The 25578-nt window shown below is 46.8% G+C and overlaps 3 protein-coding genes and 1 long non-coding RNA gene across 4 annotated transcripts; all 4 read left to right on the top strand.

Moving 5' to 3' along the window:
* Nucleotides 1-7185: 7185 nt before the first annotated feature.
* On the top strand, nt 7186-11566 carry LOC117839111 (probable methyltransferase PMT2). The gene is made up of 7 exons (XM_034719367.2): nt 7186-7392; nt 8550-9195; nt 9385-9595; nt 9701-9992; nt 10389-10754; nt 10861-10938; nt 11025-11566. Exons 2-7 carry the CDS (start codon nt 8554-8556, stop codon nt 11245-11247), a joined length of 1812 nt encoding a protein of 603 aa, XP_034575258.1. The 5' UTR covers nt 7186-7392; nt 8550-8553; the 3' UTR covers nt 11248-11566.
* A 1550-nt stretch (nt 11567-13116) lies between these two features.
* Nucleotides 13117-13789, top strand: LOC117839112 (protein WIR1A). The gene is made up of 2 exons (XM_034719368.2): nt 13117-13269; nt 13414-13789. Exons 1-2 carry the CDS (start codon nt 13179-13181, stop codon nt 13548-13550), a joined length of 228 nt encoding a protein of 75 aa, XP_034575259.1. The 5' UTR covers nt 13117-13178; the 3' UTR covers nt 13551-13789.
* A 2164-nt stretch (nt 13790-15953) lies between these two features.
* On the top strand, nt 15954-17004 carry LOC117839452 (uncharacterized). Its single transcript, XR_004636828.2, has 2 exons — nt 15954-16460; nt 16601-17004. It is a non-coding gene; the product is annotated as an uncharacterized lncRNA (long non-coding RNA).
* Nucleotides 17005-21984: 4980 nt separating this feature from the next.
* Nucleotides 21985-24657, top strand: LOC117839955 (tobamovirus multiplication protein 2A). The gene is made up of 6 exons (XM_034720403.2): nt 21985-22370; nt 22839-22938; nt 23260-23340; nt 23429-23533; nt 23995-24207; nt 24304-24657. The coding sequence occupies exons 1-6, from the start codon at nt 22141-22143 to the stop codon at nt 24409-24411; spliced, it is 837 nt and encodes a 278-aa protein (XP_034576294.1). The 5' UTR covers nt 21985-22140; the 3' UTR covers nt 24412-24657.
* Nucleotides 24658-25578: the final 921 nt, after the last annotated feature.

Raw genomic sequence — 25578 nt, 5'->3', positions numbered from 1 at the left:
CCTCCGCCGCCGCCAGAGCGACGGGCCGAGGAAGCATGCGGACCCTGTCGGTGGAAGACCGCAGGTTCTGAGGGAATGGACGAGCTCTATCGGCAGGAAGCCGCGGGTCGCCGTTCCTTTCCAGGAAGTCCATGATCGTGCAGGTCGTCGAGGTGATGTCACCACCAGGAACGTTACGGCGATGACCCCTCATGGCTCGAAGCATATGGTGGTGCTCGTCCACTACGGCCTCCAGGACTACCCGAGCTTCCGCGGTGATATGATCTTGGAGCTCCGCCTGATGAGTTAAAATCAGAACTTTGTCATCCGGAGTCAGAGGGTCCTCGGAATGTAGGCACTCGATAGCGCGCACAAGCTCCGGACTAAGGCGTTGAGGCTGAAAACAGAGAGGAAATGAGTTAGCGCATTCACTTCCCAAGATCTGTAAGGAGAAGGCGAAGCGTCACCTGGTTGACAGAAGAAGACGACGATGAAGCCATAACAAAGTGGTTGTGCCGATGAGAGGAAGAGGAGAAATGAGATGGAAGCCAAATCAGTGTTATCGGAGAGGAAGCGCCGGGGTCGATATTTATGGGGGAATACAGTAAAATCTGATGAGGCCACGTCCCATCGGTAATAAGGAAGGCAGTAAATAGAAGGGATCACGAAGGGTCAGTCAAAGGCGGCAGTAAATGTTCGTACAAAACGGTCAGTGTTTTACAGATTACCCAAAAGGGTATCGATAGCCGTGACGGCCCGACGTCGGATCTGATCGGCAGAGTCAAGAACCCGTTGGTCTTCTTCTGCCGATCCAGGGACTTCCGATGCGGTGCGGTGGAGCCTCAGAGCCTCCTGAGCAAGACGCTGCCTCTCCCGTGTCAAATCGGCAATAGCCGAAGGTAATTCTTGAAGTCTGCTCTCTTCAGCGCTGATGGCCTTGGTCACTTGTTCCATCTCTTTGGCAAGGTCCGCCCTCCGTCGTTTGAGGCGATCTATTTCACTAATGATCGCTGGCCGTGAATCTTCCAAGACATGGATCCGCCGATTCGCTTCTTGAGCCTGGTGCTTGAAAGCATTTTCATCTTCACGGATCTTGGCCAGTTTCGCGCGATCGGCCATATGACGAAGGGCTCTAAAAACGGGAATCCTCATAGACTCAATAAAAGCCGCCGGTGCCAACGCCTCTTCCGCTTCCTCTGGTACGCGTCCGCTGACGTCACTAAAAAGCTGCCGAATCGGCGAAGCATCTTCTACCAATCGGCCGATATCCCCTTGAAGGAGGGATCGAATGTTGACAAGCTTAGCCCGGACGTCGTCAGGGACGGAGCTTAAGGCGACTTGGCGAGAAGAAGTCTCCTCATCATCAGAGAGAGCGACCGCGAAAGAGAAGAGACTGTTGTTGGGAGAGTCTTGTTCCTGAAAAGAATAAAGAAAAAGGGGTAAATCGGCAGGGGGGCAGAGTAAATCGGCTGGTGAGGCTAGTTCAAAAACTTACCATCTTAAAACGGATTTCCTCGTGCTGCGCTTGTAGAGCCGTTGTACCTTGTTCAGTGACCTGAGTCATAGGTTCATCCGATGAAGAAGACTCTACGATAATCGGCACTGTGCTCGGACCGGCTCCCTGGGAAGGAATCGGTTGTCGAGGGACGCTTGGTGTGCCGATGGTCTGCGTCGAAGGATCGGTTAAACATGTTATGCAAATACTCGAAGGAAGACCATAAGACAAGTACTGTACCTCAATGGATGAAGGCAGGGGCGTGTTGGCCTCCGGTCGAGTTGTTGCTGACTGTGGTATTTCCATAGAAGAATCCTGAGAAGCACAAAGAGTTAACAAGAGTAATTACCGAGTTGACAAATCGGAAGAGATAAAAAGCTTGAACTCACTTGTAAAGCTTCCAGCAGTAGTGAGGCGGCTGCCGCTCCGGCTTGTGTAATGGCTTGAGTATCAGTACTTTGCGTGGCCGGGAGCGGTGCAGTCAAAATTTCTGCTGATGCGGGTACAGGAGGGTCCGCCGATTCCGTACGAGCCCGAACTCGGCGACTGGTTTTCTTGACGACCTTCTTCTGAACTCTCTTCGATCGGCCAGTAATCACATCAACCGATGGAGCGTCATAGCCGATGAGAGGGTAAGTGGTGTACGGATAACTTTCTATTAGCCGGCCACTGCGGCTGTGCGTGGGAGGGGCTTGATTCCCAGCCTAAAGGAAAAATGAAATCATTAAGTGCTCAATTATGGTGAAAAGAGTACAGTCGGTAATCAGAAATACCTCGGCGTTGGGGTCAAAGTTGGATGGATCCAGAAGGTTGCAGTGCGCCGATGCTGAATTGCAGAATAAGAATTGCTTCCATTCGGCCCACCAAAGCTTGAAAGGCTGGGTTGCAAATGGATATAATAGCCATTCATTCAAGTTGATCGTACTGGAATCCGGAATTCGGTCTCGCAGCCGACAATAGTCCAGGCCAGATTTGAGTGCTTCTCTGAACTTGATTTGGCCAGCGAAATACACCCGTATCGGCAGTTGACCCATGCCGAATTGTCGAGCAGCAGTAGATGGGTTGTAGAACTCATATGTAGGGGCATTTTTCCCCGAAAAGAAGTTGGCCGGTAAGATTCCTGGTTTGATCAATTCTTCATAAAGACCTTCATCAAATCGGCCAGAAATCGAGTCAAAGCAGGAGGGGAGCTCAAAGACTGGGATGTCTCGCTGGTATGGGAACCAGATAGTGGCGTCCTCATTGAATCCGTTGTAAAAGCACCAAAAGTATTCGGCTACTTTTGTAGCAGAATATGCACAACCTGGAAAAGCTGACGCTGCCTCGCCATAAGACATACATCGGCGACGCTCGGTAGGGTCTTCTGCCGATTCAATATTGGGAAATGACATACGGTCCACTGGCTGCCGAGTGATCCTGCTCATATAGAGGTTCAACCATAAATTGACGAACCACCAAGGCCCACCTGGGTTGCCGATTGGTTCCCCTTTGGAAAGTTTTGTGCCGATTTGGTGGAGCATGTGGTACACGGCACCCAGAAGATGTTTCCCGAGAGGAATGCGGCTTCCTTTGGACAGTGCCTCGGCTAAAGGTTGGGTGTTGGTTGTTGGGCCGGCGGCTCTTCCACAGAAGAAGTGTTTTTCGAGCCACATTAACAGGAAAGCGGTGTGCTCCCTGTTATCAACAGTACCGGTCTTCTTGTTATCACTAAGAAAGCCCTTCCAGCCGCCGATTCCTCTTGTGTCCAGCCGATGCGACGGAACGTTCAGAAGTTGATAAGGCGTGTCAGGGGAGGATACATCTAAGCCAGTCAAGAGGACCACATCGGCCAGAGTGGGGGTCATAGGACCATGACCAAATAAAAATGCATTAAGGGCATCAGACCAGAAATAGGAAGCTGCCATCACTAGCGGCTCATTTTTCTCCATTTGCGACAGAGAAAGGTTGATGCATTGGCCGATTTTAAGCTCATCCCATGAAACGCTCCTTGATGCAGCCATCCGTTGGTACCATTCCCTCCAACCAGGGGTTTCATTCGGCCAGGATCTAAAAGTACTTGCCCATTGATTCAAGTTCATATCGGACCGTTTGAAAGGTATCCGGTCAGTTTCCGAATCTATAAGAATCGCTGGATCTGGGTTTCCCATAGGACCGAGACAAACAAGGCCGGGGCTATCCGTGAGGTGAATGGTAATTCTATCTCTAACCGCCTAAAAAAGGGAAAAGAGGGCATATGAATATAAGGAGTAGATCTAAAATATTGCCGATAAGGGGAGGATTCGGTATTTACCTCCGGGATAAAGTTCTGAGTAATCGGCGTAGCCGCCGACGTTGGTGCAGATGATGGGGCTGTGAGGGGAACCGCCATTGGGATTTCTGATGAAGCCCTTGCATCTGTTGAAGAAGTGCCGATCGTCGCTACCTCCACCGGAGGAGTTGTCCCTGCAGCATCGCGTGCTGGGGAGTTGCCGGAAGGGGTCGCCATTGAAGGGAAAGGGGAAGAACTGATTGGAAGCTGAAACTGGAAGACTTCGGTGGCAAGATTGAAGAAAGAAGGAGGTGCGTGCGCTGGAGAAGAGATGTGAGCTTGAAGATGAGTTGCGGTGAAATGATATTTATAGGGTGCCTGAAAGAAGGGTAAAAATGGAATTTTCACCGCGCCGGCGCGTCGAGTTTTCGGGGTAGTGGCCGTCGTGGGCGCCCGTTTCAAAAAATTGCAATGATCGGCCGGGAGACCGCGAAACGGAAGGATATTTTCACTGCGGCCGTTTCGGAGGAGAAGTTATAAAGAATTTCGAAATAAAAGACTATGTTTTACTCCGAAACTGGGGGGGCATGTGTTGACGTCGGATTTCGTCATCAGTAGAATCGGCGTCAAAGAGGAAAGAAATCGAAGGAATACAGATGGGAATCGGTCAAAAGGTGCTACAGTGTGGAATCGGTCAAGTGGCTTTTACTTCGCTTCAGGTTCCCAATCGGCAGCCCTTTGCTGATAAGAAATCGGCCGATCAGGAAGGAGGACTAAAGTGGGCCTGTATGGGCTTGGTTAGGTGGAAAGATAAGGTGGAGTTCAGCCCACGAAGCGTGGGGTAGTTAGTTTAACACGGATTGTGCTTGTAGATATTTGTTTTCTGTTTGAATTAGAGATAGAGTCCTACTCGGTTAAGAAAGATTATTTGTACGGGGCTATAAATAGCTACCTTTGTAAATCTGTAACACAACAATCAATCAATACAACAAGTTACTTTATTCTTCATACTTACTTTCGCGCAGGCGACTTCGCCATCGTTTTTTCTTCTCACGAGTTCGTGCGGGTTGGCAGGGCTGCATCATCTTGATCTCCGGCCGATTCTGTAAGTTCCGTTTATCGAGTAATATCTAAGCTTTAACTTCCGGCGTATCGCTGTTGTTTCGTTTAGATTTATTCACCAGTTATCGATATCAACTAGATTCATAGGTTTTTACCTATTTTTCTAGCTTTTATCACCAGTTATCCTGCTAGGAATCGGTAGTGTCGGCTTTCATTACTTTCTGTTGTTAGATCCGTGCGTTGCCGATTAGATCTTTTCCTGATACTGTTTTCATAAGCTTTGTACCGATTGCTTTAGTATTTTTCTGTCTACAAGGCTATAAGGATCGTGCTATCTTGTAGCCGATTTCTTCATCACAGTAAATCGGCCGATCTGCCGATTAGCTATCTCGATCGGAAACTTAGCCGATCGTGGTTACCGAATCTGACACGTATTCTTCCTTGCCAATCAACAGGTCAGATTGGCTGGCACGCCGCGCGAACCGCACCAGGGCATTCACCCGAACAGGAGCTAAGCAGATTCTCCCGGGTCGTGTGTCGGCCGCTGGACCGATTTCTAGCGCCAACAGTTTCCTTTGGTCCCCGACCTCCATCATGGGAGGTCGGAGGGCTCGCCGCCTTCCCTCGTTGGGATTACTCGGAACTAGTTTGTCATCAGGACTCAGATACGGGGGAAAGAGGTTGGGGGCCACGCAGCACCCCGACCAGCGGTCCCTAGGACCCTCTTAGCCCTTCGTCCTTAGCTCTTTGTTCACTTTGGCCCAGGAAGATCGCGAGCCCGTCTAGATGCGCCAGCCTTCGAATCCCAGCCTACAGTGTTAGGTTAGCCCACCTTCCATGACGAAGTGGTTGAGGGGTTGCTGCACGGGAGCTGAGGCGCACTTTGGCGACCGTCTTGTCACGTTCTGTCCCGCCTTGATGGCACCGGCCACGTGCGCACATCTCATCTTTGCTGCACGTGTTTCCGAGGCAACCGCCGGTGCTAGGCCTACCATGGCCGTGGTGTTGCAGAGGGAGCGGTTGGCCTTCCCAAGGGTTCTCCCCATAAATCCACCGCCTCCCCTGCCCTTCTTCCCCGACTGTTGCTTTCTTATCCCTCCTCAACTTGTTAACCACGCCCGTACCGCCAAGGGAGAAGGGAGGAGAGAGGGGGAGAGAGAGAGAGACTTGGTGAGCTTCGTGGTAGGTTTGTGCATGCCTCCCCTTCCGTCCACTGACGCCACCCTTCCCTCCTCCCCTCCGGCGATGAGTTCATGGGTCCACTCGGTTGTGACGGAGGCAAAGCTGCAGGAGCTAGTGGACATGGGGTGCCTTCCTCCCAAAGAAAAGGTGGGGTGGCGCGCCGCCATGGGCAAGGAGTTTTCGGGTCCCGAGTCTTGGGAGACGGTCTCCTTTCTAGAGTTCCAAACCCGGGGGTTGGGGCTGCCGGCGCACCCCTTCCTCCGAGGGTTCCTCCACAACCTCCAGATCGAGCTGCAGCACTTCAACCCCAATGGGCTACTGCAGTTCGCTAGGTTTGTGATGGTGTGCGAGGGTTTCCTCGGCATCGCTTCACACGCATCTCTCTTCCGACACATCTAATATACAAAGTCTGTTTCAGACTCTCAAATGCACAACACCATGTATGCAATAGCTAGAAGGGATGCCCTCGCTTTGAGTTTGCATGTCCATGTAGTTGGCGACCAACCTAACCACTACGGGGCATTTGGATACCAAGGGCTAAACTTTAACCCTATCATATCGGATATTCGGATACTAATTAGGAGGACTATATATAAACTAATTACAAACTAATTGCAGAACCTCTAGGCTAAATCACGAGACGAATCTATTAAGCCTAATTAATCCATCATTAGCGAATGTGTTACTGTAGCACCACATTGTCAAATTATGGACAATTAGGCTTAATAGATTCGTCTCGAAATTTAGCCTAAAGGTTGTGTAATTAGTTTTGTAATTAGTCTAAGTTTAATACTCCTAATTAGTGTCAAATATTCGATGTGACGGCTCTCCTCCGCACACACCCACAAATATTGTAGGAATGTCGCGTCATATTAATATGCCGGTTTGCTTCTAGTGAGATGCGATAAGCGTACTTGCCGGCTGGGGCCGGCAGGGTCTAATCGTGGCCTCCCAGTGTGCAAAGCAAGGTTCAGACTTCAGATACGTGCATTTTGCATCCCAGACACGCTGAAGAAACTATGGGGTAGATGGCGACATGGCGTGGTGCTTGGCCGTGTGCCACACCGCGAGGCAGAGGCGCGTGGGCAACTGACCAGGAAGACACGTCTGCAACCAACCGAACCAACTCAATTCTCGGTCGGGCCAAGCCACGCCAAGCAGGACCGGCTCGCCTCCTCGTCCATTCCCGCCGCGTCCGCCTCGACACAGCGATTTCTCGGAGGGGAGGGGAACACCGCCACACGACGACTCGCTCCATGACGCCGCGCTGCCGCAGCAGCAGCGCGCGTCAATAGAAAGTCAAAGCCGCAGCGCGCCGGCCGCGACCAACCCCACCAAATCCCCAGCGCCCTGTCCGCCCGCCGCAGGCGCGGAGAGCTTGAAGCCGTCCCCGCCGCCGCCGCCGCCGCCCCCTGCAGAGAGAGAGGTTTGCTTCCTCCTCCCGCGCCCCTACGATTTGAAATTCGATCCGGCTGGTTTGGCTCTTCGGCTGCCCCGGCTGTGGGGTTCTAGCTGTAGCTCCGCCGTTGTTTATGCGATTCGCCTTGCTTTGGTTCTGTTCTTGCTTCGATCCGCCTAGCGTCGTGCGGTGCGTGTGGTTGGGGTTGGTAATTGTAGCCTAGCGTAGTCGCTTAGGCATCGCTCAGGGGCTACTGCCACTGCTGTGTTGTTGCCGTTCCAATCGGGGTTATGTTGGGATCGATCACTGCCAAGCAATCATCCGCAATTTGTGCTTTTGTACCTCCGATTCGAATTTCATGGATCATTGACGGGTAGATTAGTTCATGGCTTCGTGCTATTTTAAAAGTGAAAATCTCCTGGATGGACTGACTGCTAGCTTCAGGGCTAAACAAAGCATATAGGGATCCCATATGGTTAGGCGTAGTCACATGGATGATGTTGATGCACATGGCAGAGTGCCAAACATGGTGCTCAGAACTAGTGTGCTGGCTTTGCTGGGTAGATTATCATTTATCGTTATCCCAAGAAGCTTCTCTCGCTGAATTTAAGCATACGTGGGACTTGGCATCTCAAATCATCGTCTGATAACATGCGTTTGATAGTATGATAAGCTGATTCACTAGTTTATTGTCAGAACCACCCTGTTAGAGCAAGAGCAAAGTCAAAGAGATGACACCTCACATAAGATCCAGATCTAATACTTAGTTCATGGTTCATTTCATTTGCCTGTAGTTTGTCTTTTGGAAATCTAATTTATTAGGCATTGGTATCTTGTTCATAGGGTCACCACAAATGCCGGCTGCATTGCCTAATGATTTTCCCGTGACAATATTGGATTTATGAGGGGCTTAAGTTATCACCTGTTAATATTTATTCTGGCCCTAACAGCCCAATTCACTAATTTATTATTGACCACGGTCTGTGGGAACAAGAGCAGGATCAGGGGGAGCATGCCTCATCTAAAAATTTCAGATCTAGTTACTGTTACATTTGATTGATTGATCCATCACTTGTGTTTCTGACGTCTCATTTGTTTGATCTGAATATCTTGTTAGTCACTGTATACCACAAGTGGTCCAAAACATTTGAAGTCACCTAATGTTTTTGCTGTTGATGATTCAGATTCATGAGGGGCTCAAGAATGAATCCAGGCGACCGTAGAACGCGGAGCACGATGACAATAGTAATTGTGATGGGTTTGTGCTGCTTCTTTTACATATTAGGTGCTTGGCAGAAAAGTGGGACAGGAAGGGGTGATAGTATAGCCTTGAGGGTCAACCAAGAAACCGACTGTACAATCTTGCCAAATTTGCACTTTGAGACCCATCATAGCCTAAGTGGTGCCAATCCATTGATCATGACCAATAAAGTGATTGAGCCATGCCACATCCGATACAGTGACTATACTCCTTGTCAAGACCAGAACCGAGCAATGGCCTTTCCTAGAGAAAATATGACATACAGAGAAAGGCATTGCCCTGCAGAGAATGAGAAACTGCACTGTCTAATCCCAGCACCAAAAGGCTATGTCACCCCTTTCCCTTGGCCCAAGAGCCGTGACTATGTCCCGTTTGCGAATGCTCCATATAAGAGTCTGACAGTCGAGAAAGCTGTTAAGAACTGGATCCAGTTTCAGGGAGATGTGTTCAAATTCCCAGGAGGTGGGACAATGTTTCCCAATGGAGCAAATGCTTACCTTGACGAACTTGCATCCATCATCCCACTTGCTGATGGTACCATCAGAACTGCACTTGATACTGGATGTGGGGTATGTCCTCTAACTAAATTTTGTTACCATTTACTCTCTTGACAATGTGCTAGCATATAGCTAATATACTTCATAGTTCCAAGGAAATTAGATGTTAGTCTTAGAAGACTTCTCTGCATCTTCACATAAATTTACTTTAATATCTTGATCCCCTCCATAGCTGGGAGTAACATTTCTGGTAACGTACAGGTTGCAAGCTTTGGAGCTTACCTAATGGATAGGAATATATTAACCATGTCATTTGCACCCCGAGACTCACATGAAGCTCAGGTTCAATTTGCTTTGGAGCGAGGTGTTCCTGCAGTAATTGGAGTACTGGGAACTATAAAGCTCCCATACCCCTCTAGATCTTTTGATATGGCCCATTGCTCCCGCTGCTTGATCCCATGGGAATCAAATGGTGAGTAGTATCAAATATTCATATTCCTAAGACTGCAATATTTGTGCCGACCTTTTCGTTTTTATATGTAATGACTAATGAGCTATATTATTTTCCTTCCTGCAGGCGGGATGTACATGATGGAAGTAGACCGGGTTCTGAGGCCTGGGGGTTATTGGATACTTTCTGGACCTCCTATCAATTGGAATAAATACTACCAAACGTGGAAAAGGTCTAAACAAGATGCAGAGGAAGATCAGCAAAGAATTGAAAACATTGCTAAAATGCTTTGCTGGGACAAAATCCATGAGAAGGAGGATATTGCTATTTGGCAGAAAAAAGTAAATTCACATTCATGCCATCAAATGAGTGGTCATGCTAGCAATATGTGCAAAGTTCAAGATGCAGATGACGTCTGGTATGGCCTCTGTTCATACAAAGTTATGCACTCTTTAAGTCATCTGAAAGCTTTATTTGCATGTTTGCAACTTCTATTGTCATGTGAACTTGACTAAGCCATAGTCATACACAGCTACAAAATCCTCATAAGAAAATCCATACATATAAGAGTTAATATATTGACGCGGCAAAATATTATAGGTTTTGTAGGGCAAGTTGAGATGAGTAGTGATTGCATATTACAACAATTATTACTGATACATGCAGATATGCTCTTCATAGTGGAAGCAACACATGTTGCTTTTCTGGGAATCACTTCTAGCTTTGGACTTCTAGCTTTGGTCAATTTCCTATACTCTGATAGTCTGATTACACCAGTTTCTGATTCTGTTTTATATTTTGTTTCTCATTTTAGGTATAAGAAAATGGAATCTTGTATAACACCTCCCAGAGAGGCAGCACAATTAAAGAAGTTTCCAGAGAGACTATCTGCCATCCCTCCCAGAATTCTGGAAGGCCATGCCCCAGGTGTTACAGAAGAAGGCTATGAGGAGGATAGTAAGTTGTGGAGGAAGCATGTCAATACTTACAAGAGGATGAACAAGCTGATAGGTTCTTTGAGGTACAGGAATATTATGGACATGAATGCAGGCCTTGGAAGTTTTGCTGCAGCCCTTGATTCTCCCAGGTCCTGGGTGATGAACGTTGTGCCCACTATATCAGAGAGGAACACTCTTGGTATCATCTATGAGCGAGGTCTCATCGGCATATACCATGATTGGTGTGTTTTGATGCTTTATGATCTGTCATGCACTGTCAAATGAGATACTTGTATAGTTGTATGAAAACTGATCCTGTGTTCTTTGTGATGTTGTCATCATTGGCAGGTGTGAAGCCTTCTCTACATACCCTAGGACATATGACCTGATACATGGCTATGGCATCTTCAGTTTATATCAGAACAAGTAGGTGTTCTCTGTTCTTTCATCCATCTTGGTAATACAAAGGCAAATCATGTTGTCCGTTAATATGTTTATGTCAAAATCGGTAGGTGTGATGTGGAAGACATTCTTCTGGAGATGGATAGGATTTTACGGCCCGAGGGTGCAGTCATACTTCGGGACAGTGTTGATGTACTGAACAAGGTTAGAAGCACAGTGGGGGGGATGCGGTGGAAGTCCAAGTTACTTGATCACGAAGATGGCCCTCACGTTCCTGAGAAGATTTTAATTTCAGTGAAAGAGTATTGGGTTGGCGGCGAAGAGAACAGTTGATAGATACAGAATCCCTGATGTTGATGATACTTTATGACAGCATCTTTCACTGTGATGCGAACCCCTGATGCTGTTCTGCCAGTGCATAGATACTCCATACATATAGTGCAACAGACCCAGACCTCGCCATTCGCCCCATAGACGATCAGGATTTGGGCATCCTATTCTTTTTTGTTGTGCATATTTAGTACCAGAGCATTAACGGAAACTTTGGCGATTTGCCAATACATGTTTTATAGGTAAACGACAATAACTTAACACGCTTCATTGTGTGGAGATTCGTTTTACAGATGTATACAGAAAGTTTTCTTTTACTGTTTCTGCACGCTGTCTTTTGATGATGAGATAATTTTGAATGTCCATCTGCAGCGTTTTTCTGCATTAGCTGATAAGGTGTTACAAAGACCGAATTTTTCTTGAGGTGATGATCTATCTTGGGCACTTCCACTTAGCTAGATTTGCCTGCCTTTGCGGATCGTATGGTGGATCATGCAGTAGTGGATATTTCTTTTCCTTTTCTTTAATAAGAGCTCTCATGAATCACTTAGGGAATGTTTGGTTACGCGGACTAAAGCTTAGTCCATGTCACATCGAATGTTTACATACTAATTAGAAGTATTAAACATAGACTAATTACAAAATCAATTGCACATATAGAGACTAATTCACGAGATGAATTTATTAAGCCCAATTAATCCATGATTAACACACATTTACTGTAGCATCACATTGTCAAATCATGGACTAATTAGGTTTAATAGATTCGTCTCACAAATTAGTCTCTCACAAATTAGTCTCCATCTGTGCAATTAGTTTTATAATTAACATATATTTAATACTCCTAATTAGTATCTAAATATTCGATGTGACATGAACTAAACTTTGGACTAAGGGGGTGTTTGGATACCCTGCTAAACTTTAGCACCTACCACATCGGATGTTTGGATACTGATTAGGAGTATTAAACATAGTCTAATTATAAAACTAATTGCACAAATGGAGTCTAATTCACGAGACGAATTTATTAAGCCTAATTAGTCCATGATTTGACAATGTGGTGCTACATTAACCAATTACTAATGATGGATTAATTATCCTTAATAGATTCATCTCGCGAATTAGACTCCATCTGTACAATTAGTTTTGTAATTAGCTCATCTTTAGTCCTCCTAATTAGCATCCAAACATCCGATGTGACCCTATACCTCGTATCCGAACACCCCCTAAATAACTAAACAGGCCCTTAGAAACATTGTACACGAAAGAGATCATACTGATCCCACGATACAAGTCGCAGCGCCTCGATAACAAGCTAGAGCATTTGAGCAAAAGAACCTAGTCCTGTTTAGTTCCCCCAGAATCCAAACTTTGGCACTATGCAAAAAGAAGATTTCCCGTCACATCAAACTTGCGGTATATGTACGGAGTACTAAATGTTGACGAAATTAAAAACTAATTGCACAGTTTGGTTGTACTTTGCAAGACGAATCTTTTAAGCCTAATTAGTCAATATATGGACAATAATTCACAAATACAAACGAAACGAAATGCTACAGTGTGCTACAGTGCCGTACAGTGATTTTATCGGTGCCAACTTCACCGAACTAAACAAGGCCCTAGTAGGTACAGAAGCACTACGGATTCTTGCATCCTTTGTGATCCTGCAGACCTGTAGTAGTGGATGTTGCCGCAAGTCTGCAGCTAGTCACGCCCCCCAGGACTGACCGATGAGGGCGACGACAGCAGCGTCGCTCTCCTTGACCTGGAGGCGGATCGGGGTTGACTCGAGGTCCACGCCTTGGCGAATGGCAGCAGCGGAGGCGTGGAGGCGGAGCCTGTGTGCTAGGAAGGCTGTCCTCTCTCTATATAAAGGCTCGGCAAATCGTGCGCATCATCTTGCACAAGTGCAGAGCAGAGGAGCGGCAGAGGAGATGGCGAAGCAGCAGCAGCAGCAGCTTTGCGTGGTGTTCCTGGTGGCGTTCCTCGTCGTATCCGCCATGAACGCTGTCCACGTGGACGCAGGTAGGCCGGTGCACCTTATGCTCCCTCCAGCCACGCACTAGCAGCAGCAGAAGTTTTATGCCGGCACGATTCATTCGATTACGAGGGTGGTGTGCGTCATTTCCTTGTGATTGCAAACTAACTGACCGTGGGTGATGCGCACAGGGAGGGCGCTGGCGCAGGTGAGCTACGGAGCCCTGATCCCCGGCGGCACACCGTCCGTGCCTCGTGGCCAGCCGTACTCTGGCAGCGGGTGCGCCAAGATCTACGGATGTAAACCACCTCCGGCTGGGGCGCCATGATCCCGCGACTGATAATTTCCGGTGCAGACCAAGACGCCTACGACTACGAGAGTGGCGAGTCGGAATAAATAGAATAGCTAGCCCAAAGCTATAATTACATGGTGGCTGTACCGTGTTGTAGGTGCATGTGCGCGCGCGCCTAGATGACTAGATCCTGGGATGGGATGTTAAGCCTGGGGATCAAGGCAAGTTATATGCTTTACAAGTGTTTCAAGAAATTTTCAGTAGTCACCCTGCTACACTGTCGGACCATCACCGCCGATTTAAATGCTCCACAACCCATCTAACTTAAAACCGGCGGTAAAAATAACTTTCACCGCCGGTTGGTATTGTAACTCGACGGGATAGCATCACCGCTAGACTTTAAGACGCACCGGCGGTGGAAGTGGGTCGCGGACCTGAAAAAACAGTTGAATGGAGTTAAATTTGTCTCGCGTCCGACGCCTCCCTCTAACTTGCCTCCTCTCTCTCTATCCCCCCCCCTCTCTGACTCACCCCTCCTCTCTCTCTTGATGTCTCCTCTCTGCCCCTCCTCTCTCTCTCGATCTCCTCTTCAGCACCGGGCGGCGGATCCCCCTTTCCTTCTGCCACCTCTCCCCTTCCCCCTCCGCTTGCCCCTCACTGGTAGTGACCCTTTCCTTCTGCCACCTCTCCCCTTCCCCCTCCGCTTGCCCCTCATTGGTAGTGAAGAGCAGCGACAGGGTGAGGAGCGACGGTGCAAGAAGGTTATGGCGGGGAGTGCAGCGGCGTGGTGGCGGGCGATGAGCGCGTTCGCGTGGGCTCAACCCCCCTCCTCCCCGATGCGCGGCCTCATCCCCCCTATCTTAGATCCGACGAGTGCGGTGGCGGGCGACGAGCGCGGCGGCGTGGTGGCGGGCAGCGACGTGACGGCTCGGCAAGCGAGGCATCCAGATCCAATGACCTCCCAGGTGCGCCACCTCCCTCTGTGCGTGTGTGATGACGGGCTATGGCGGCGGTCGGAGCGCGCAGCGAGGCGCGGCCGAGTAGTGCATGGCCCGGGCCGTTTTTTTGTTTTTTTAATTTGGCTTCATTGCCGGTTCTGGAAAGTCATATGACGGATCCAAAATCTGCGGTGAAAGTCGGTTTGGAGCCAACGGTGATGAAGTGTTCTGTAGCAGTGAGTGGTTGTCTAGCAGGGTGCATGAATCATGCCTAGCACTTTCTCAAAATTTGTCCTTCCTCTGAGCTCGATATTCGTTCCATTCGCTCTACCTACATGGACTAAATTGAGCAGAAATTAGCTGATGAGCAGATATATTTGTTCTGGAAAACATGCAATGGAAATCACCAACTAGGTGGAGGCATGGAATTTTTCGTTAGGAAAAAAAAACATGTCTAGTAACTCGAATAATACTCTGCTGCTGCGATGCGCAGAGCTGCACGGCGTCTGCTGCGGCTTCTTCTCCAGTTCTCTCCTGGAACGCCAGCACGGCATGGAGCTCCTGCATCGTGACATCACTCGTCATTCGGAGCCAATCAGGACGTTGTGGCATGGCATGGGCTGGAGGGGCCTCTGGAGCCAGATCTCGGGCCGGCCTGCCGTCGAGCGGAATTTGCCTTCGACGGCCTACCGCTAGATCCATAGGCAGCCCGTAATTTGAACCGCATGTAGAAAGGCAAGCCGAGATGTCCAAAAAAAAATTGTTTTATAGCAGTGGGCACGGATCATCTGATCCTAATTTCGATCTGGTTTAATAAGTGGAATGTCTTCGTCCATCACCCCACTAATACTATATAAACTTGACGGACCGGATCACTAAGTGACTTTATTTTTCAAACTAGACATTTTACAAGAGGCTGTCACAATTGACGGGTCAGTCGCAACGCAATTCACAGAAGTGGGGCACTTAGTGAGTGTTTTAATTCACAGAAGTGGGGCACTTAGTGAGTGTTTTATTCCCACATGCTAAAGTTTAGTCCCGTCACATTGAAAGTTTAGATACTAATTATGAGTATTAAACGTAGACTATTTACAAAACTCATGGCATAGATGGAGGCTAAACGGCGAGACGAATCTATTAAACCTAATTAGGGGGCGTTTGGTTCCTTTGCTTATTTTTAAGCAAGTGTCACATCAATGTTTAGATACTAATTAGGAGTATTAAACGTAGGCTATTTACAAAACCCATTACATAAGTGGAGGCTAAACAGCGAGACGAACCTAATTAATTCATCATTAGTAAATGTTTACTGTAGCAACACATTGTTAAATCATGGACTAATTAGGCTTAATAGATTCGTCTTGCCGTTTAGCCTCCACTTATGTAATGGATTTTGTAAATAGTCTACGTTTAATACTCCTAATTAGTATCTAAACATTCGATGTGACGGGTGCTTAAAAATAAGCAAACTAACCAAACCAGGCCTTAATTCATGATTTGACAATGTGCTGCTACAGTAATAATTTGCTAATGATGGATTAATTAGGCTTAATAGATTCATCTCGCCATTTAGCCTCCATCTATGCAATTAGTTTTATAATTAACTCATATTTAGTCCTTCTAATTAGCCTCCGAATATTTGATGTGACGTGAACTAAATATTAAATATCAGCTCAAACGCCCCTCAGCTTTGCAAATTCGGCCCCCCTTGACTTGACGTTGAGTCAGGTCCACGGCAGGCGTCTTGCGGTGCGCGTGGAGGCTGGAGGCTCTCCCTCGGAAAAATGCCATACCGCTCCTTTGGCCTTCCCAGTTCCCACTATAAAAAGCCGGAGCGCAGCTTGCGCATCCGTCCCACGGAGCTGAGCGGCTCGAGAGAGGCAGCAAGCCTTAGGTGAGAAGAGAGAACGGAGAAGTGAGATGGAGAAGCGGCCTCTTGGCATGGCGGTGTTCCTGATGGCCTTCCTTGTCATCTCCGGCATGCACACTGCCCCAGCCCAGGCAGCAGGTGCGTGTGTTATTTCCACATCCTGAAACTAATTCGAACTGTCAAGATAACTTTAAAAGCATCTCCGTACGAGGTTCGATGAACCCAGGCAGCAGGTTTTTGGCTTTTGTGATTAACCATGCGTGCGGTCGTGCCTGCAGGACGGATTATCAGCCGCGGGTCGATGAACCCAAACATTCCCCACGATTCTCCGCTGGACCCGAACAAGGCCGGCGATCCGTACCCCGGTCGTGGCCGTGCGTGCACAAGTATCTACCACTGCCATGGTGCAGCAGAGCCATGAGCGTGAAGAATGAGCCTTGGAACTTGAAGAAAGAATAACGCTGGAACAGCTTTGTCTCCCGAGATCATCCTCGGTTGAAATAGAACAAGACAGCCAGGAAACGTATCCTAGTCGTGTATCAAGTGAATGATGTTCTAGTCGTGTAGTATCTACTTGTGTATGTTTGCTGTGTGCATGTGCTGAAATCCGGTGATCCAGGCAAATTATCAAGTTCCAGTGAAACAAGTGAACGTGCTGTAAAATTAAAGCTTTCAAATTTCACCTGCCGTCTCTCATACAACTCGGGGACATCTGACGCGTCAATCCCGTTGAGTGTGTCGATGGCTTGAACTGAATTCTGATCGGCGCTTAGGCAGTTCGCCGTGCAGATGCAGTTGTGCAGTGGCTTTCAGGCAGAAGTGTTCCTTGCTCTGCGCCAGCTCAGCTTGGAGAAGACTACTTGGTGTGACCGGAAAAACTTCCTGAATTTCCGTGTTCCAGAGCCCAAACGGACTTCAGGCGAAAGGCTGAAAGAGGCCAAAACTAAGTGCCCAAACGACCTGCTCGCTGTCTCGCACTCTCGCTGAAGGTACTTGGCGCCATAAGCCATTCACGGCAGACTGAATTACATGCTTTGTGATTTGTAAAAAAAAGTTATATGCTTTGTCATGTACCGTTGCCAAATTCTATTACAACGAACCTCTTTCCAACGGGAAAATTGGATCTATACCGTCGAAAGAACCAATCTTTAGATATATACCATCGAAAGATTCAACTTTAGATATATCGAAAGATTCAACTTTGTTAGCAGCTTATCATTCTGTTATCTCCATGTTAACTGTGACTATTCCACCCTTCCTAAGACAAGATATGCCCTTTCATTCTGTTGGCTATTTTTTGCCTTGTATAAATCTTCTCAATGGTCTCTAATATTATCCATCAATTAGGAAGGTCTTTGTAATCTTTAATTCAATTGTTGAAGCATTCTTCTTAGTTAGTTCGGGAGAAGCACCGAAGCAGGAAGGTCAGGAGCAGAGAGCAGTGATAGGTCACGCGAGCGAACGGGGATCCGCTGGCGGTGATGGAGGTAGCGGTGTTGGAGAAGGCGAGGTAGTCGACGTATGTATAGCGCAGCTCGAGGTGGGCATCCTGCCACTCCCCATCTTCTTGGTAATGCTGATCTCCGGCATGCTGGTGCCTGAACCTCAGCTTTGGCTTTCGTCAAATTCTACATGGCTATTTCCACCAGATGTGATCACTGCCATCACGTTCTAGCAACAGATGCCACCGTGGGTGCATCTCTTTCCTCGTCAGACCCCCTCCATTAGACCATCGTGCCACCGGCCGCCACCATGACATCGTGGCACTTGGCGCTTCTTCTTCTTTTAAACGGCTCGGTTCTTCTACTACTTTGGCTGGCCAATCTCTCGAGCTTTACCAGACCTCATCACGTCATGCCAATATAGTAGAAAGAATGGACCGTAGCTTTTACATTTCCATCCAGCTACCAGCAAAGCATGCAGATTGCAGCCCCTGCTGTGCATCCGTTCTATGGTCGCCCGTAACTATGGGCGCATCGATGGGTATTGGAGGCGAGCTCACCCATAGATAGGGCAACCGCCCCAGCTCGCCAAAAGGGTGGGTCCACCCCTGCCGCGGCATGTGCGAGCAGCACCCGCTAGAGTTTTGGCCGGAGGGTAAATTGGAATACCGAAAATGTTTAATCAGCAAAAAAAAAAACAGAGAGAGAACCAAGCGATTCCATCGACGGAAGGTAACGGAGTGCTAGATAGTTGTGATGCTAAGTATCTAAAGTAAAATTTTTTGATGGTAAATATCTAAACATTGGTTCTTTAGCGGTATAGGTCCAATTTTCCCCACCCCAATCCGTTGCTGCTAGGCTAGTCCCAATGTAAGGTTTCATTGCACTGTTTCCAAGGATGCCACATCATCCTATGAGGTGTATTCTCATGAATGAAACAGGGAGTCCCAGTGCATAGTTTCATTTCACGATTTCATAGGATGCCTATGACATTTAATTGTGAGGCATGTGATTGGATATGGTTAGATGAAATGAAACTCTATAGCCCCCAATGCAAGTTTCAATAGGTTTCATAGTCTTGGAAACAGTGTATACACAGTTTCATCCTGATGAAACTCCTTCCCTCTCTCACTTCATAACTACCATGTCATGTCATCACATATGCTGATGTGTCACTGTATTTAATGTGCATGAAACCTCTATGAAACTCCCACTGGGATTAGCCTAGTTATTCAAAAAAATTCATTGCCTGACACATGTGCATCGTTGACCGTGCCAAAAGGTTTCTCAATCCATTTACGTCCCCGACGGTCATGTTGAGGTGGAGCTGGGCTGTGGGCTCCCGGCATGGATGTTCTTTTTTTCCCTTCTTTTTATTGATAAAACGCCGTGGAGGCCTGAAGCTTGGGCCTTGTTACTTCCCTCCAAACTCCCAACGGTGACACTATGCAAAAAGAAGATTCCCTATCATATCAAACTTGTGGTACATGCATGGAGTACTAAATGTAGACGAAATCAAAAACTAATTGCACAATTTTATTGTACTTTGCGAGATGAATCTTTTGAGCCTAATTAGTTAATATTTGGATAATAATTCACAAATACAAACGAAACGCTACAGTGTCGTATTTATGGCAAAATGCCAATTTTACAACTCCTAACTTGGGAAGTAAACAAGACCTTGTGATGTGCATCCCACTGTCCCACAGCCAGCGCGGAGTCCATCGAGACAGGCGGCCGGGCGAGCGAGCGACTGGTGACTGCTGGGGTCAGGACTCGGGGTGCAATTGAGATGGGGAAGCAGCGGGCCCTGCCTCTTGGCATGGTGTTCCTGATGGGCCTCCTCGTCATGTCCGGTTGTCCGCCATGCACGCTGTCCCAGCCGAGGCCAGCAAGTGGGGAGGTGGGTTCTCTTCCGCAGCAGTTTCCGCTCCATCCGATGGCAGCGAATATTTTACAATTTTGAAAGCATTTTGTCAATGTAAACCTTCGGTTGTTTGGATACGGGGTGCTAAACTTTAGAAGTGTCACATCGGATGTTCGGATGCTAATTAGAAAGACTATACATGAGCTAATTATAAAACTAATTGCAGAACCCCTACACTAATTTGCGAGACGAATCTATTGAGTCTAATTAATCCATCATTAGCACATGTTTACTGTAGCAGCACATTGTCAAATTAGGACTAATTAGGATTAATAGATTCGTCTCGCGAATTAGACTCCATCTATGCAATGAGTTTTGTAAATAGTCTATGTTTAATACTCCTAATTAGTATCTAAACATCCGATGTGATGGGTAGGAGGTGTCCACCTCCTTAAAACACCCCCAAATGTCCCATACCTGCAAAGGTTTCATAAAGTTAAGTTCATTAAAATCAATTGTGCACACTAAGGCGACTTCACAGCGGTATCTACCTCCCCTGCCTCATGGCGCATTAGCTTATATTACTAGTTTTCCCTTTTCCTTTCTTTTGCCTACATGACGCACGGAGATAACATGAAGAGATAAAAGCTGACAACACCACATTTAGCACTATGTACCAATTTTATTACACGTGGATTTCCATTAGTTTCCAAAAGAGTATGTTAAGTAGTCACGTTTAGAAAAGTTAATTAATTTTAAAATAAGCTGGTTAACTTGTCCTAACATCATTTATCAAGAACAGAGGGAGCATATCGAGGCTATTGGTAACGTCATTTTATCATTTATCAAGAACACAGGAAGCTAGGAGTCCAGGTTTCCTTGTTTGAGCTGCAGCTTTTGAGTTTTTCTGAAAAACTGAAAAGTCAACACTAGCTTTTATAAGATATATTTAGTTTTTTATTCAAAAAGCTACTTCCCATATAAATTTAATTTTTCTGAGCTTCTAATTTTTCCAAAGCTGCATGAAAAATTTACTAGCTTCTAACTTTTTAGGCCGAAGCTCTTAATGCGAGCCGTACATGGGAGCGTGGCCGTGGCCGAGGATGCACAAGTCGACCGACCGCTGTGTGGCCGGTGCAGGCTGTAGCGGGTGCAGTAGAGGCATGAAAGCTACTCCGTACTTGTGACAGATTGGGCCTGTTCCCACACTGGCCAAGTGGACGAAGGGATAGCGGCGCAGTACGTGCTTGGGGCTTGGGAGAATAACGTGGAACAGCTTGTGCTTCCGAGATCCTCGGTGAAATAGAATAAGACAGCTAGCAACACTGTAGTACATCCTAGCCGAATCGTGTAAATCCGGTGATCATATCAGTAGTTTCAAATTAAAGGGCATCTTCGCGTCCTGGTTGTCAACATACTAACATGGCATTACGTTTTCAATCAATGTTTCCGCGAATCAAATGACCCTCCATCTCTCCTCATATATTATTATGCGTAGAGGGCAGAGCGTAGTCAGAAGTTTGAAGCAAATTCATGCTTCACGTCTCTTGTTACTCATGGGTCGTGGCCATAGCTACCTGCGTGAAGTTCTTTTTCTGAAACAAGCGTATCCCGATCGAAGGAAAAGAGAAAGAAACAAGCGCATCTTTGCGCCCCGTGCCTGTTATCCTGTTCATATAGGAATATAAAAATTTGCTGAGAGGCAGAGCATGACTCGTGATCATCTAGTTTGTTCTATTCGATCGAGTTCCTCGGCTCAAACAAACTGCACAATGCCAAACCAAGCCGTCGCCGTGTCAGCGTCAGACCAAGCACTAATCAACCTCCAAAACATGCCATCATCCACCCCAATTTATTATTCTTTTGATAATCCACCTCAATTTATTTAGCTATATCCTGGCTATGACTCTGTGAGTACCTAGCCTAACTGCCTGACCAACTGGTTCAAGTTCAACAGAAGAAACGTCCGGGGGGCTGTTCGGACCTTTCCCGTTCCACCCGACCGCCAGCGCACATCCTCTGAGCAAGGGGATAATGGCGGGCACTACCCGCCAGCGCACCCGTCCCCGCGTACACCGTCAGCACGGCCGCCGATGCGATATAAAAAAAGGAAATTTTCCCGAGCCAGCAGGCCCAACCGATCCGGCCCGTCCATCGCGGCCGCCGACGGCCCCCCTCGCGCCACTTGGTGGGTCCCACGTCCGCTCTCCGCCCCGCCGCCTGCTTTCCCCAATCCACCCGAATTATTTTTATTCACGCGCAAAAAACGAAAAAAGGAATTAGAACTGCACCCGAAGCATCGCCAGGTAATCACCCTCCTCTTGTCCTCCTTCCCCTTCTCATCCGCCGCGCGGAAATTCTGCGCGATTCGGGCGGGATTCGTTGGAATTCCCCTGAGAATCGGAGCTTTTTTTTTTTGACTGGTAGATTGGTATTGGTCGATCGATCGGTTGGTTGATCGGAGGCGGAGGAAGGAGAGGGAGGAGGAGGAGGCGGAGGTGGTGGGGAGATGGCGGCGTGCCGGGGATTCTTCGAGTGCCTGCTCAGGCTGCTCAACTTCGTCCTCACCGTCGCCGGCCTCGCCATGGTCGGGTACGGGATCTACCTGCTCGTCGAGTGGATGAAGATATCCAAGGGCGGCGGCGGGGGAACGCCGGCGGAGGTGCTCGTCCTCGGCAGGCCGTTGCTCGGGGCCGTTGCGCTCGGTGACAGCTTCATCGACAAGCTGCCCAAAGCATGGTAAGATGTTGCATGCGCATGAACCTTTTTTTTTTTTTGGTCTTCTATATCTTATAAATCGATGTTACTATTCGTTTCGTCCCTGTGATTATACTAGGGATAATGATTTAGGATTGAGAGGAACTTTAATAAGGTTTGTTGAGTAGGGGCGGCAATTGGGATTCTAAATGGGACAGGCGTTACTCTGATTTTCTGTTTCATGGATGACCTGAGACGCTAATGTGAAACGGCATGCCATGATAGCCAAAATTCGCAGTTGCAAACAGCAGTTTCATGAAGTATTTGTGGAATTGTGGCATGCCTTTAGATTGACGAGCCTGGGAGGCAGGGGGTGAATTCTGTCTGTTTAGAGTCATTCCACCTTTCCATTGACTTTTTAGCTTGGCAATCATGGGTTTGTTCTTTGTTTATTTTTACTGCCTAGATAGATGTGTGTGTTTGACATGGAATCTCCTCTGTTTCCTGTAGGTTTATTTATTTGTTCATTGGTGTTGGTGCTATTGTCTTCCTCGTGTCTCTGTTTGGCTGCATTGGAGCAGGGACAAGGAACACCTGCTGCTTGTGCTTCGTATCCTGTCTAGACCTCTTAGACATCACTCTGTTCTCCTTTTTGAAGATGCCATTTGTGTGCACAAAATACTAAAAAAAAACACTTCGGAATTATGTTCAACATCATTGTGCACGAGCTATTAGTCACTGAACATGCTGAACCAACAATTTTTATTTTATTTCTGCACTACTCTGAACACCAATTTATAAAACAGTAGTAGCAGTAGGCATTATGTTTTTAATTATTTCTGCAACCCATGATGTTTCATCCAAGGCAGTAACTGATAGGGTCATAGGGATCAATACTTTAATATGTTTGTTTCCTTTGACTTCTAGAAAGTACGCTTTCTTGGTCTTGTTGTTGATCCTTGCTGAGGGTGGAGCTGCTGCGTTCATTTTCTTTGACCATAGCTGGAAAGATGTGAGTATTTGTTTTGGGTGTTAGTTTGGGAACTATTTATCACTTCCTCGGGTTGCTGTAGTTATTTATCAATAAACTTCTTTTACAGGTAATTCCAAAGGACAAGACACATAACTTCGATGTTATGTATGACTTTCTGAAGGACAACTGGGAGATTGCAAGATGGGTTGCTCTTGGTGTTGTTGTTTTTGAGGTGGGTGATGAGACTAATTGCACGCTCATCTGTCCTTTATTTTTCCAATGCCACTAGGAATTTGTTTCTTGAACTAATCCAGAGGTTATCGTCCTATATTCATGTAAATGCTTTCCACCTCTGAACCCCATCCTCCCATCTAATTTTCCATCATCCCTTTCTAATTTTCCATCATCCCAAGCTATAACGTTTTGCTCAAGTAAGATTGCTCTCTGTCTTAAGATTTTAAGATGCTTAGATGTTCGTCCAATGCTGATATGTTGTGTCCTTGTGCTTGTTGTTGTTAGCTGATTATGTACAAAATTATAGCCAATTTTAAAATCAGCATTATAATTAATGGCTTGGGTTAGAAACTATTGACAACTCAATTCTGTATTGCCTTAATCCTTTCTGTACTTTGTCAAGTACAGTTTTGTATGTAGCCCTTGTCACTAAACCTGGTGCCGACTGATATGCAACAGGCAGTGCTTTTCCTCTTAGCTCTGGTTGTCAGGGCAATGAACAAACCTGCTGAGTATGACAGTGATGACGAAATCATCGCAATTGGCCGAAGCCCTACCTTGCGGCAGCCATTGATCCATGGACAAAATGTTCCTGCCACTGGTGTTCCTGTCCCAACACTTGATCAACGTGCAAGCAGAAATGATGCATGGAGCCAAAGGATGCGAGAGAAGGTACATTACTTGTTGGATCGTTTTCAGCATCATTGGTTAATATGTGCTATCCTTGGTCAATTCTCATGATAATCATTATATTTGTGCCTAATGCAGTACGGTCTGGACACGAGCCAGTTCACCTACAACCCTTCAGACCCAAGCAGGTATCAGCAGAACGGTGCGCCTCAGGCTGAAGAAAGGACTCGTTGCACCATACTGTGAAGAATCATCCTTCATCAGGTCCTCTGAGATAATGGATTTCTTGAACGGGCTATCTCAGCTTGTGTAGTTTGGTGTTATCGTGTTGGTCATAGTGGTGCGGGTGATAGAGTCGGCGAGTCGATACCATAATGTGTACCCTGCCTGATACGTCTTCTCTGCAAATGCTCTACGCATCTGTAATTTTCTTGTGAATGACGAACTGTTAGCCATTGACATCTCCTTATCAGGGTTTGTTTCTTGTTTGCATTTCGTCCCGTTTCACCCTTGCAAGTCCAGTTCCAGATTGTTGAGCAGCTCGTTTTGGCGTGCATTGTTATTTTAAACTTTGTCAACTCATATCTTTCTAAGTGTATTCTTTAACGTGCGGAAAGATGTTGGGATAAATTTGCAACTGGCACTATTTTTTATTCTTCTGGTGCTACATTTTAAAATTATGTTTGAAGTTTGAACCCAAAACAATAATATGCTCATGAAAGGTAACTATTTCTGTATGCTTATAGGATTTGAACTACTACTGTGTACTGGGCTAGCAAAACACTGAACATCCTTCAAGATAAGATCTTCTCTCTGAATTGATAGAGTAGAGCTCGTTCCAGCGTTTTAAGAAAGAAAATAAAATGAGAGAGAGGAGAAATCTAGAACATGTAAACACACACGAGAACCTCGTCGATACTGTGACGAATGATGTATAACGGTTGGCTGCAGTCTGTTGGCTCTGTTGGGCTTTATCCATCAACCATGCATCAGTCGCCTAACCACATGCATGCAGTCCGCGTTATTCTTGTCCAAGAATGAGAGAGCAAATTTTGATCATCTCATACGCTGGAAACCGAACCAGTGGGTGTGAACCATTCTATTTATTTTTATTGTTTGTAATCAAAGATCCTCAACTCACTCAAGCTTTCACGAAGAACACCAGCTCCAATTTGGATCTACAACTCAAATATTGGACCTCGGCTCTTATAGCATTAATGATCTGTCTTCACCCGTTACAAAAAAATGTTTTAATTTGCTTTGACATTACTTTTCAGAAATGATTTTTGGATGTGCTTATTCTTGACTGCATCCGTTCCCGCCACATGTTTTACTACTACTCATCTTCATCCATTTTCCCTTGTCAGTTGCTGCAGTGACATGCATACTGCTGATATACACGTATATACGCTG

The sequence above is a fragment of the Setaria viridis genome, chromosome 9, assembly GCF_005286985.2.
Source record: "Setaria viridis chromosome 9, Setaria_viridis_v4.0, whole genome shotgun sequence".
Taxonomy (NCBI): Eukaryota; Viridiplantae; Streptophyta; class Magnoliopsida; order Poales; family Poaceae; genus Setaria; species Setaria viridis.
This window is presented reverse-complemented; position numbering and strand designations above follow the sequence as displayed.